The following is a 12584-nucleotide window of genomic DNA, read 5'->3' on the forward strand; positions in this document are numbered from 1 at the left end:
TTATAGGGGATTTGTTTTAACATGTATCGTGCATTTTTCAAAGCTCGGTGAGTCAGACTGTTCAAGTCAAGTGGCACTGGTAATGATTTGAAATCGAAAAAGCTCTGAAGTCGAGGTGTGTGTACTTCAGCTTGAACCCTGTTATTGGTCCTGAGGTCCATATTGTCTGCAGAGTGTAGGAGTCCTGGTTCTTTTTATACAGTCCACTCAATATTAAGGGGATTCCATGTGTTGTCTTAACTTGCGTAAAGTAAAGACAGAAAACAAAACAAAACCAAGTTCACTGCAGCACGGGATGAGAAAAGTACGACCGGGGAAGATGCTGGTCAGGGTAAGAAGAGGAGTTGAAGATGGATCTGATGCATCATCTGCAACCACGGGGCTGGTGACACGAAGTCCTTCAGAAATATCCCTGGTGTGTGTTTGCACAGCTCTGAATGTAAGTGTATGGTGACTCCTTGTTGCAGTTCTTAAATTTTATGACATCAGTTACTAAAGTTGTGAAAAAGTTCAAAAGGCTTCAGAATAAGCCACAAGATGTCAGCCTGGTGAATGTTTATTGTGCTGTATTTTAAAGTCATCACTGCTGAACACTAACAAACTGAACCTCTTGAGGTTTGCCCCTGGGGATCACACGTGACACTCCTGCATCCGGACCGAAATGTGCTGTTTGGGACCTGGCGTAAACCTGCTTCCCTGAAGGTCAACTACAAGTGAGTTTTTAAGGAGCAATCGCATTGTAGAAAAAATAAAACTAGTGTTGATCACATTACAGTGATGAGCTTCCACTTCATGGTCCGTGTTTTTGAATTTCTGTGATATTTAACGAAGTTCTGAGTCTGAGCGTCAAATGGCTTGTCAGTTTTATAGTTTTATAATTTCCCTTACAGGACCGTTTTAATTGTTAATGGCTTATTTATTCCAGCCTGCCCATGCACAAGATGACCAACACAGACCTGAGCAGGATCCTGAAGAGTGAGGAGATCCAGAAAGCACTTCGTACACCTAAGTAAGCACAGCTCAGTGTTTGAAATTTGTTTGGACTTGTCAACTATGATGATGTTCCACTTCAGGTCCGTGTTTCTGAACCCTGATTATTATGGAAGTCCTGAGCGACACAAAATAAATTTTAAAGTTGCCGTTTAGCTCAAGTCCATGTTGTTAAGACTGGATTATATTGTCATTACAGCAAGAAGATCAACCGCAGAGTACTGAAGAAGAATCCTCTGAAGAACTTGAGGATAATGCTCAAACTGAACCCTTATGCCAAGACTGCCAGACGTCATGCCATCCTTAGACATGACCCTGCGATAAGAACCTAAACTCTGTGACCTGGAGGCAAAAATTGGAGGCTGCAGTTGTTCAAAATTTTTAATCACCAGCCTATATTTCACATAAGCTAACAAAGATTGTAATCTGCTGATGCTGTAAGGACACAAGGTTAAGAGGAATATCAAGCACAAAAGTTGAGCAGCATTTGTCATGATTAAATAATTTAATTATTAGAAAAAAAAGATGGCTTTTCAGGTAGGCCTGCAATGTAGTCTTAAAAACTGTTCAAGACCGTTAATTTCACTTGGCATGTAAGTGTATACACTGAATATACAACTATTGATTGCACAACTTTAAAACTCATTTAATACTCAGTATAAACATACATTTACCCCTAATACAAATCCAGTCATTACAGGACTTTGGGGGTTGCTGGAGACAGAACAGGTCTCACATTGCTGTCCCGTGGGTGGGCGTCCCAGGCTGATTGAGGCCAATGGTACTGCACAACCAGCCAGCAAAGTCAACCTGCTCTGCCTCAGACTGCTTGATAAAGGGGTGAACCTGAAGAAAAGGAAAGATGTGTAAGATGGTCAAGAGATGAAGACAAATTTAGTCAGTGAGAATACTGCCATATGTTCATACTCACCATCAGCTGTTTCAGGTCTGCTCTCTCTGCAGGATTCTTGATCAAACTGTAATGGAGACACAAACACACTTACAGTGTAGTGCATTTCAACACCACAAGGTGGCATAGAGTATGATCTGCAAATATGCATATTCCATTGCTGTTGACATTGACATTTCTCCCACGTACCATTTATTCACAAAGTCTTGAAATTCAGCGCCAAATATCCCTGGTAGCTTTGGTGGGGGCTGAAAATTAAAAGGTCCAGTTAGCAATGAATTGATCAAATTGCAAGCACATGAACTACCACAATGTACACAAGCGTACAAGTATGTACATCATGTCAGGATGTGGTCATATAGTGGGAGCACTCACCTCATTGACTATGTAATCAAGCAGCTCAAATATAGCCATCGGTGGTCTGCTGTCAGGCCCGTATGCTGGGGGAGTGTTAAAAAAAAGAAATGAGCCTGTGCCAAAATCCACCATGTCCTCAGCACTAATCATAACTCAAGGCCACCAACAGATGTCACTTTATGACTATGCTGTTAATGATTTCCTGTGGTAAGCAACTTTAACAGACCTTTTGAAAAAATTTCTGTCAAAATCTGTAATTTAAAATAAATAAATAAAAAATACAACCCTACAGAATCACACAGTGAACCAGTGTCATCTCAGACTTACAGCTGCCTGGTCGTCCAGGGGGTCGTGGTTTGGGAGAGGACTCACAGGAGGCTGCATCCCCTTCCACTGGGAACCCAAAAATCTGTTCCAGCTCTTTAGCATCAGGCGGTGGGATAGGGAAACGTCCAATGGCCATTTCAACCAATGACAGACCCATACTCCAGATGTCTGACTGAACAGAGTAATGAGTGCCCTGCAGACGCTCTGGCTGAACACACATTCAATTATATCATTACTACAACCATGACTGATTTGTGCAGAAGCTGTAACAAAAATAGGCTAAAGCTATTCTGAAATTATACACCAACATACAAATGCAAAAATCTAAGTGCACCATGGTTTTATTTTATTTATATTTTTTGTCACATGTTCAAGTGCAGTGCAAACAGGCAGGAGACAATGAAATTCAGAGAACATAAAATCTGAATGAATGCTTTTTGACTTTAAGTGACTGGATTCAGTCAGATGATATTTGTGTGCTAAAACAAATTTCAAATCTGTCACATCAGTGTTATTGTATCTATACACATTGCTTAAAATTTCGTTAGCTTCTGAAATAAAGAAATTTAAAGCTCAATGTTACATCATCTCATCATTGGTATGAATTATGTAAACTACATTGCCTACAGATCTATCATATCGGCCTTTTCTTAGCATAGCTGATGCTGAAAAGGTTTATGGCCTACTTGATGCAAAACCCGACCATGTATAAAGCCAGTCCCTAGCCGATTTGTGCATCATCGATATAGTAAATCGAGCTTGAACTGGGGAGAATAGTTTACAGAAAATCTGCGACCTACTTGCAACAGATAATAAATAATAAATAATGTGCTAATAATAATGTGTGAAGGAACTCACAGACATGTAAGACCGGGTGCCCACAAAGGAGTTGGCCATGGAATCTATGAGCTGTCCACTCACTCCAAAGTCACACAGCTTGATCTCACAGCGGGAGTTCACTAGGATGTTAGAGGGCTTGACATCTAAAAGGGGGACATGCAGTATTGAGGAAAACATGGTGGACAAATGTTCAACAGGGAACAGTAAGCACCAGATAAACAGCTTGTCAGTGCATGTCTGGCTGCTTGTCGCACACTTGTCTGTTTAATGCTTTCTTTCATCATTCATATGTATGACACAGAGGGCAACAAAGATCTGGTCTGTGCATCTGAAATAGGGAACTACTCTCAGTTGACTGCCTTATATTATTAAAAGCAGTGTGTCATACCACATCAAAAGATCATGTAACCTTTAAAAACTTTAATATATTTATACCATCTCTTATTAAATGAAATAGTGATTGACCTCTGTGCATGATCTTGTGTTTCTCCCTCAGGTAGGAGAGCCCTTTAATCACCTGGAAAGACAAATATTGCATATCAGACTAGAAATGATTCAGATTACTTGGTAGTGCAAAAGACATAAAGTGCCACTGCAAATGCATGAGTGATTATAAACAGTTTCATATCCAAAAACAAGGCAAAAATAGCTGTGGTGCGACGACCAAAGCACAAAACTGGTAGGAGGGGTGTTGGAGCTACCCACAGCGATGCTGACTTTGCCAAGGATCTGCTCTGGGATCTTGCCTGCTTTCTTCAGCGACTGGTCCAGGGAGCCGCCGTCCTACAAGCCAGCAGGGAAGCAAAATATGGAGAGCATAAAAACATACAATCTGTGAAATTCAGCACATCCCAACAAAATCGGTCTGTGTCAGTAATAATAAGTGAGGTTGTACGTGGAAGAAAAACACTTTCAGCAGTCCCACAAAGCAGCTCTCCAAGTGAATGCCGTGCTAATACTCTGGCAGCCATAAATTATTAAAGATAAGTACCATATGCTCCATGCAGATGCTGATTTCTCCATCACTGTAAAAAGCTCCATAGAAGCCTACAATGTAGGGGGAGTTACACTCATGTAGCACCTGCAGCTCCCGAATTATCTGATTCCTAATGGCTGGTTTGATCTCCAGGTGGATCAGCTGGAACACAGGAGACACTGGGTTTTATTTATGTCTTTGTCCATAACAGAACATGATCACTAGAAGACTTAAATTCCGAACACACAAACATTACTATACATGTTATGATCAAAAAAAGATAAAAATAAAATGTTTTCATTTGGACAGATGTGCTGGTTAGTAATTGAATCCTTTTGGCCAATGTGGATGTCATAAAATAGCTTTTGGACGTTGTGCCAGACAGCTGTCCCCGCCAACCCATATTCCATGTTATTAACAACATACTGGAAAATGAGAGATAAATTTGCCCCCAGAAGAGAAAACTCTGCAAAAGGAGAGGGTGTATTCATGAAAGCACCCCCAAATAATCAGCCATCAGGGACACAACTTACCTTCCTTGCCATAATCAGACCAGATGGTTTGTGGGAGACCTTGAAGACAACCCCTCCGTTGCCTGCACCCAGCTCACAGATCTTCTCAAAGTCATCATCCTTCAGCTCCCCCACCTTCTGCTTCTGCGTCAGAAAGGCCTCCAGGCGTTTCCGCTGCTGCTCGTCCAACTCAAGCTCCTCTAGTTTCTTCTGCAGCGCCTCCAAGTTTGTTCTTAGAAAGAAGGTAAAGACAGATAGAAAGAAAGATGAGTAATTCATTCATATTTAATGTCTTCTTCGTCGAATGAAAGGTCCTTGAGTCCTTTCAGACAGAACTTTTGCGCATGTTCTGTTCCCTCATGAGGCCATCCGCAGTGGATCCAGATCTACTGTATCAACTGTATTATTGAAACCTTAGAGAAAAGACAGAGTGTGGTGTGTGGTGACTACTACTGCACGAGCCAGGATGACAATAAGGGTCACCTGTGTGTTTCAGTGTTCCTTGTGCGGAAGGCTGGTTCCTCTGTGTAATCACGCTACTTCTCAGATATTGTTGTCATGGTGATGCATCTCCTTGAGAAATCAATGGTGAACAGTTCTGAAGTGCTGTTCTCTGACTTCTCAAAACACTGCACATTCCAACACAAAGCCAGTCTTTATCCTGAGCCTGAAGAACGTAAAGACCTATGAATCGTCATCTTAGACAAGTGAAAGCGTCGAATTCTTTCCATCAAAACTGATGGAAACACTGCCCACTAAAGCATTTTGGAGCGAGTGATATTTTTGAGCAACTGTTTGTTAATGCAATACTAAGAGCTTTATGCTGGGAAAGAATAAATCAAAAGCATGCAGATTTTATGTTTTCATGTGTCTACAGGTGTACAAGCTAAGGCGTATGCTAGTGTACAATGTACTTCAGCTTCTGACGAAAAATTAATCCGAAGTTTAAGTGCCAGTCTCTCGTATTTGCATGATAATATGATGATAATAAGGTAGTTTTCTTCAAGCTCAGTGCCAATTAGGCTATGTTTTCTAATCTATGTACTTGATCACGACTCAGTGAAGAGCAGCTAGAGCAGGTCTCTGCTGCTCCACCACTCAGTAAAGAGAGGGTTAAGTGGTTTTATTTTTGACAGCAGGCCCTGCATATCCATGGCGACGAGGTGCTGAGTTTGAGTTGGCTGTGGGTAGCGTGGGCGTTCTGTTGTCAAGAGCTGGGGGTGGAGGAGGCTGGAGATACTGAGAAGAAGAGCAGCCTGAAACACACTCCATACAATACATACGTGGGAGGGACTACAGGAGCTGCACACTGTAGCCTCCCCTCTGGGTGCAGGAAGAAGTGAGCACGACGCTGGCCTTTGGCGCTCCATCCACACAATGTCCAAGGACATCCAGCAGAACATGAATGCAAAAGATTCAATTCTACAGCTTGCCATAAAGTATCAGAAAGAAAATGGCAGTGTTGTTATGAAAGATGTGTTTGTGGTTGTGAGCTTCGCATACATGAAAATTAGAAGCACTGTGAGGTTTTGCCTTGTGACCTGAGTTACAAACAGTGGTGTAAGGACAAATCTTTAATATGGATCACAGTGGACCGAAAGGTTGGTGATGGTAATGAGCATCAATACAGAAAACGAATTCCATTGTAATATTTATACTGGGGTAAAATGCAGATAAATAGTTTATTTTGATGTATCATGACTGTACGGAAGCTCTGAAAAATAATCCTAGCTAAAAAATAAATAAATAAAAACTACTACTCGTTTTTCTTATCTGTGAGAACACAATTTAGATCAGCCTTTATGGATGGATTTTATTCTTCACATACCACCAGGGCTTTTGTATCGATGGTGTCTAACCAGTTATGTTATGCTATGTACACTTGCATTATTCCTGTTTATCAGAAAAGCAACACAGTTCAGAATGATAAAACTACAAAGACTCCCTAGACAATACACTCATACTTCTGTAAGTCTGGAGGTACGTGATCTTATCCAAGATTTTAGCAAATAGCAAATCAGCTGAGCAGGTCTACTCAGAACAGGTTGTTTTTATTTGTTCTCATATCTCCCATGATAACGTTACATGCTTGGCTGGCATTATGTGGGCTGCTCAGTATACTTCTCCCACGGCTGCCAGCCACTTTCAAGCCGAGAAAGCATTTGGCGGGCAGTAATGACAATTCTTTCTCACCAGAGTGGAACGGTCTGGTTTCAATAAGAGGCTCATCAATTGGATTAAGCTCATCTTCACCCTTTAAACTGATCATGTATTCTACTTATTTATTTACAGTCTTTTATGTGTATGCATGTGGGAATGGATGAATACAGTGAATGGCATACAGTTTTTTTTTCTCGTTTTAAAGAGAGACAAAAAAATTTGTTGTATGTTTAAAATGCAATGACAACAAAGGCATTCTGTGCTTCCAGTGTGAGCGACAGATCCTCCTGTGTGCTGGTTCGAGCTATTCAAGTGTTCTTATTAATATCTGTCTGTTTTGAAACATAAGTATTTTCTCTTCGCTCTACTAAAAACAACTGGTGGGTTTTCTTTAGTTTCAGCTGTAATAATGATATTGCATAATCATCCTTATCACACACAACACATTCTCACATGTCACAGCAGGAAAACCAAACCAAACCAAGATTAACAATGGCCGAATTTCATTTAACTGCCTCGGTGTCCAGTTCCTGGTATTGTCATAGTGTCATGGTTTACTGGGACGTCTGAATATGTCAGAGCCATCGTTAATGTTACGAGTATCACCTGTGCTTTTTCTTCTAGGACAGGCCAAAACATCTGCTGTGCAGAAGGCACATGGGCGGAGTTTTGATGAGAGTTGCGTGAGGTCATTAAACTCAGTGTACCAATGATTGATTGAGGTGTAAGCTGACAGGAAGTGTTAATCAGCCAAAATATGAACCAACCATCTGTTTGCTACACGGTGAAAGTCTGTGACATTATTTTATCTGCATATGTTTAGCTAATACTTACAGAATGACAAAGGTCTAGACTGTGTACTGACAAGCCGTGGACAGCTGCAGCCTAATTTGTTGATTTTAGTTTTCACAGAGATTCCTCCTGGATTGACCTTATAAGACACCATACAGGCTTCTCCTTCCCATCTTCAACACCAGAACTACAGCAGCCCCCGGCATACCCACCCATCCTATTATACCACATGTGAAGCAAAGTAGGCTGGTTCTTTGAATTCAGTCATCCCCTTAATTGCTCTGCAAATGTTTGGCAAAGCTCCTGTTCTCCACAAACAAATCATACTTCCATCTTTTGGTTCCTATAGTACCATGTAGAACTGTTATTATGAAATTAGGAAATAAAAATAATTTTGGTTTACATTTATTTCGCCTGTTAAACATCTATGATGCACTTTTGGAAGCAGCTACACGTTGGCCCAATTCTCCATAATAACACAAGGTCAGATGCCCATTGGTGACCTCTTACAACAAATCAGAAATCAGACATGAATATTTTTTACTCATCACTCAGGCTTTAAAGAATTTTTCCTTAAGGTAAGTCTAAACACTGCAGGTGAAATGACGAAGAGAGCACTTTAGGACACACAGCACATCTGGAAATTTAAATGGACTGTCAAAGCCTAAAGGGTCCAAGCAGTGTAGGCATGAACTTCCTTAATAATATACTGATTTATGTTTTCATGAATTTGACACCATTTTACATGCAACATAGAGGCTCATTATTGGATAATTCAAACCCAACTTGTCAACCAGTAACTGTATAACAAATACTATCCTCAGTCCTTTTTCATGTGTATGTGCAGTTCTGGTTTAGGTCTGCAAAACTCTGCAGACATTTTGCAGCACCAAAATGTGTGCAAAGTGTGAGGGACATCTGTGTGTCTGCAGAGCAGTCATCAGCCGTTACTGCTCTGAAACGGGATTTGTTTTTCCACGGACAGTTGAAAGTGTGGTGCAAGATAGCTCTATCTTTTTATGGAAAAGAGGCCTGAGTAACACCAGACTGCATGGCTTTCTGTCAGCACTGTGTCAGCCTGAGTGTCACAGTGCAACAATACTATTGAACACATACACACACACTGTGAGCTCCTGCTGTGGTAGGAAGAGGGATCCCTCCACAACAGAGATGTCCAAATCTTTCATTCAGGGTCTCTGATTGTTGCTGCATCATGACATGCTGCTCATCGGCCTCAGCAGCAGGAATGTGCTCAGCTACAGCCAAACATTATGTCATCATCAGCAACTTTTAGTGCGCAAAGCCAAGGCACGACATCATCAACATGCTGATCCTCCAGCATAGTGGGCATAGACATGTATACATGAGACTATTTCTTTATGATGGAATCTCACTCTTTCCAATTTCCAATTTAAAATGAAACGTTACAAAATCAGGGTCACGGTTATTTTCTGCGTCTTTCAATTCACAGAGAACCAGTTGGGGATTCATTTTTCCAGACAAACGTGTGTTAAATGTGAGAATTTTCTGCTTTTCTTTATTTAAAATAATAATAATGAACTGCATTTATCTAGTCAAACTGTTCTAAGAAAAAAGGCTGATTAATCAATTAATCAAGAAGATACTTGGTCAGATGCAAATAATGGCCTTTAATTGTATGATCTAATGATGTAACAATGAAATATTCCACCTCTACAAACAATCACCCATCATGGGAGATGACATGTTATGTAATTCTCATCTCAACTGATCCAGCTTGTTGCCGGACTGACCGGGCTTTTTCTCTGAGAGCATGAGAGCTATGAGAGCATGCTGTCACAACAGTTTAATATCTCCATTACCGTGTTTTGTCAGATTGTGGTGGGAACAGGCCAGTACAAAACTTCCTCAACACACAGAAATATTTCTCCACACATATTATACTACACACTGACTCAGGTCAATCGCTGTCCACACGAAGCGGGACCCGCTCGTCCATGACACCACGAAGGGATGACCTAAGGACCTGAGAACTGCACCTTATAGATCCTTTTCACACCAGACATTTTCTTGTCATAGCAAGAAGACCACAATTGATACAAATAAATTAAATAAAACCCCCTCAATATAAAAATGCCAAACATAACCATCAGAATCAGAATCAGAATTCCTTTATTTATCCCTGAAGGAAAATTCTATGACAACCATGACAACTACTTGCCTAACCTGAAGCCAAATTTTCCAATTGGGAACAGAGTAAAAGTCACACACACACACACACTAGATACCAGATATAAGAAAGAAGTTCAAACATACTTTAAAGGAGGTTATCAATATGTTATTGCAGTTGTCATGAGCCTTTAGCCTTTACTGTACACTGAGACATGAATCTGACATGAATGACCAATCAGATAGTCCTCATCAATACTCCTCATTCATCAGTCTGAATGTCAGGACACTCACTCTGTGGCTCCGGAGCCGTTGATAGTGTTTCCATCGGGGATCGGGTTGAGTTGGATCGGCTCTGGCTTCCTTCTCTTCTGCATGTTGCACACAAGAAACCAGCTGGTGTACAAACACACGAGCGGTAAGGATGGAAACCCGCAGGAAAGGAGCTCTGGTATCAGACAGGCACAGTCTGATTATTCGACACAGACTGACAGGAGAGGACACACAGCGGAGCCGACATGAGCTGGAGGGACTGATATTCTTCTTAATGGGTGGATGTGAATGATCCGGGAGTTGAAACGTCACAAAAATATTTACATTAGGCTTCCGGACAGCGTGGCTGTGCTGGGGACAGCGCCCCCTCTGCTGGTGGTGGGCGGTATTACCACTCATTAACAGAAATAACAGTTTCAGTTAGACCAGGGGTTACAAGATACTATTAAAAAGAGAAAAATCTTATCTAATCTAATCTTATCTGTATCTATCTCGTTTGAGAACTGAGTGGTTTTAACTCTCCTGGAGGGAGTTAGCCTGCATTCTGCACTTCAAAACAAATGTCCTTCGTGATGTGCAGGCTATTTAACGGGCTGATTTCAGCATTTTCAGGCTCAGCATTTTCAAACTGGACCACTTTAATGCCATGAAATTACATAAAGTAAAATCCAAATGTACTAAAATGAAGGATTCAGACTTTCTCCCCTTCAGATGAAGTTTTTCTATGACCACAGTACCCCCTGGTGACAGCTCTGGGTGGGAGCCAGTCACAAGAGAGAAATACAGAAATTCAGAGATGCAAGTTGCAATTTAAAAAAAAAAAAAAAAAAAAATACTAAATGCCATTTCAAAATGTGAATGTAGACTAAATAATAGTTATGATAACAAATTAATATAAATTGTGATTTCCAAAGGGAAATTCAGCCGTTACAACAGCCAACATTTAGCAGGACAAGATAGTGCAAAAAAAGTACAAAAAATGAATAAATATATAAATTTAAAAAAATACAACTTTATATTACAAGTACAGAAAAAAAAACGATTCTACAAAGGATATGTATATACAATCGAGTTAGAGGGTGATGGTGGAAGACGTTCTATAACCATCATAAATATCATGAAGATTAATCATTTTAGCATCTCCAATGGGAGTTCTTGGGGGGGTAAAGTAAATAAAGTGTTTCACAGGTGGGAAAATAAAATGCCTGACATTTTGTGCAGTAGTGCAGACATTAAGAGTAAATAAAAAATGAGTTATAGTTATATATTGCTGTCGGGACAAAGGTCCTTCGGTAGCTTTCCTCCATGCACTGTGGGCGCAGCAGTCTGTAACTGAAGGAGCTACTTCAGGTCCCCACCATCTCATACAGAGGATGAAAGGGATTGTTCAGGAAGCTTGACAGCTTGGTCAACAACCTCCTCTCACCCACCTCCTCCACTGAGTCCAGAGGACAGCCCAGGACAGATCACCCCCTCTTTTCTTGTCCCTCTCCGTCATTCCACCATTTCTTAAATAATATATGTTCCAGTGCAGTTGCACAAAAAATGAGATGCAAGTTTGGTTTTTTTAATCACTGAACTTAACAATGAGGAATTAAAGCAGTATAAATAAAGATGAAAACTCTCCAAATTGTTCTTTTTTTATACAGAATCTTTCATCTCACCATTATTGTCCTTTAAAAGTTTAAGTCTAGAACAACAACAATGCATTCAGACCTTCCAGTTATGTATTATTCCAACAATACTGTTTAAAATAATTCATCTTAGACAGAAGCTTAAAAGCTTAAATCTATGCAAGCTATAATTATCATGCAAAGAGGCAAAATGCTTTTAATGTGAAACACGTCAACACATTTAGAAGTCACTTCATGTGAATACTTTAATGTCTGTAATTTGTAATTAGGATGGAATACATTTAAGATCAGTGAAAAATAAACGCGTACCATTTAAGTCACTCCTTTAAAAAAAGTGATAAAGATGGAAATCGGTCACTTTATTGGCTAAATGTTTAATCTTTGTAGCTATTCTCTCTCATCTCTTGCTCCCACATCACTGTAATCTTTCAGCAGTTTCCTGCCTTACCCAATAACCTGTATGCTCATTTGAAGACAGCCCACACGAATCATTTCATCATCTTTTTGCTTCCAGTTTATCAGCATCTCACAAATTGAGTTAAATTTTCTGTACATGTTCTGATTGCTTTGCTTTAATCCAAAATCACAGAGTATTCAGTGTCTGATTTCATTTACACCCCCCCCCCCATACTTCTCTTTTATATTTGGTATCTTTTATTGTTGCT

At 40.3% G+C, this 12584-nt stretch overlaps 2 protein-coding genes and 2 non-coding genes across 4 annotated transcripts; 3 read left to right on the forward strand and 1 right to left on the reverse strand.

Moving 5' to 3' along the window:
- The first annotated feature begins 295 nt into the window (after positions 1-295).
- Positions 296-1348, forward strand: LOC124061770 (60S ribosomal protein L4-like). The gene is given in 5 exon segments (XM_046393992.1): positions 296-331; positions 578-662; positions 665-713; positions 926-1009; positions 1190-1348. Coding segments are annotated over 5 exon segments (387 nt in total). The 3' UTR covers positions 1323-1348.
- LOC124062643 lies at positions 770-841 on the forward strand. The gene has a single exon (XR_006843982.1). It is a non-coding gene; the product is annotated as a small nucleolar RNA SNORD18 (small nucleolar RNA).
- On the forward strand, positions 1049-1116 carry LOC124062645. Its single transcript, XR_006843984.1, has one exon. It is a non-coding gene; the product is annotated as a small nucleolar RNA SNORD18 (small nucleolar RNA).
- A 128-nt stretch (positions 1349-1476) lies between the features above and the next one.
- map2k1 (mitogen-activated protein kinase kinase 1) lies at positions 1477-10629 on the reverse strand. Its single transcript, XM_046394989.1, has 11 exons — positions 10307-10629; positions 4934-5144; positions 4416-4562; positions 4130-4207; positions 3890-3941; positions 3443-3567; positions 2585-2792; positions 2276-2340; positions 2090-2148; positions 1922-1967; positions 1477-1836 (listed from the first exon to the last, which is right to left on the reverse strand). Exons 1-11 carry the CDS (start codon positions 10387-10389, stop codon positions 1723-1725), a joined length of 1188 nt encoding a protein of 395 aa, XP_046250945.1. The 5' UTR covers positions 10390-10629; the 3' UTR covers positions 1477-1722.
- Positions 10630-12584: the final 1955 nt, after the last annotated feature.

Source organism: Scatophagus argus, chromosome 7 (assembly GCF_020382885.2).
Source record: "Scatophagus argus isolate fScaArg1 chromosome 7, fScaArg1.pri, whole genome shotgun sequence".
Lineage (NCBI taxonomy): Eukaryota > Metazoa > Chordata > Actinopteri > Scatophagidae > Scatophagus > Scatophagus argus.

What these genes read in the sequence shown, in the direction of transcription:
- map2k1 (XM_046394989.1), bottom strand. Translation starts at nt 10,389, where the DNA reads ATGCAGAAGAGAAGGAAGCCAGAGCCGATCCAACTCAACCCGATCCCC. An exon ending in AACGGCTCCGGAGCCACAGA is followed by an intron (nt 5,145 to 10,306) that starts GTGAGTGTCCTG and finishes CTTCTTTCTAAG; the next exon opens with AACAAACTTGGAGGCGCTGC. An exon ending in CAGACCTGAAACAGCTGATG is followed by an intron (nt 1,837 to 1,921) that starts GTGAGTATGAAC and finishes CCTTTTCTTCAG; the next exon opens with GTTCACCCCTTTATCAAGCA.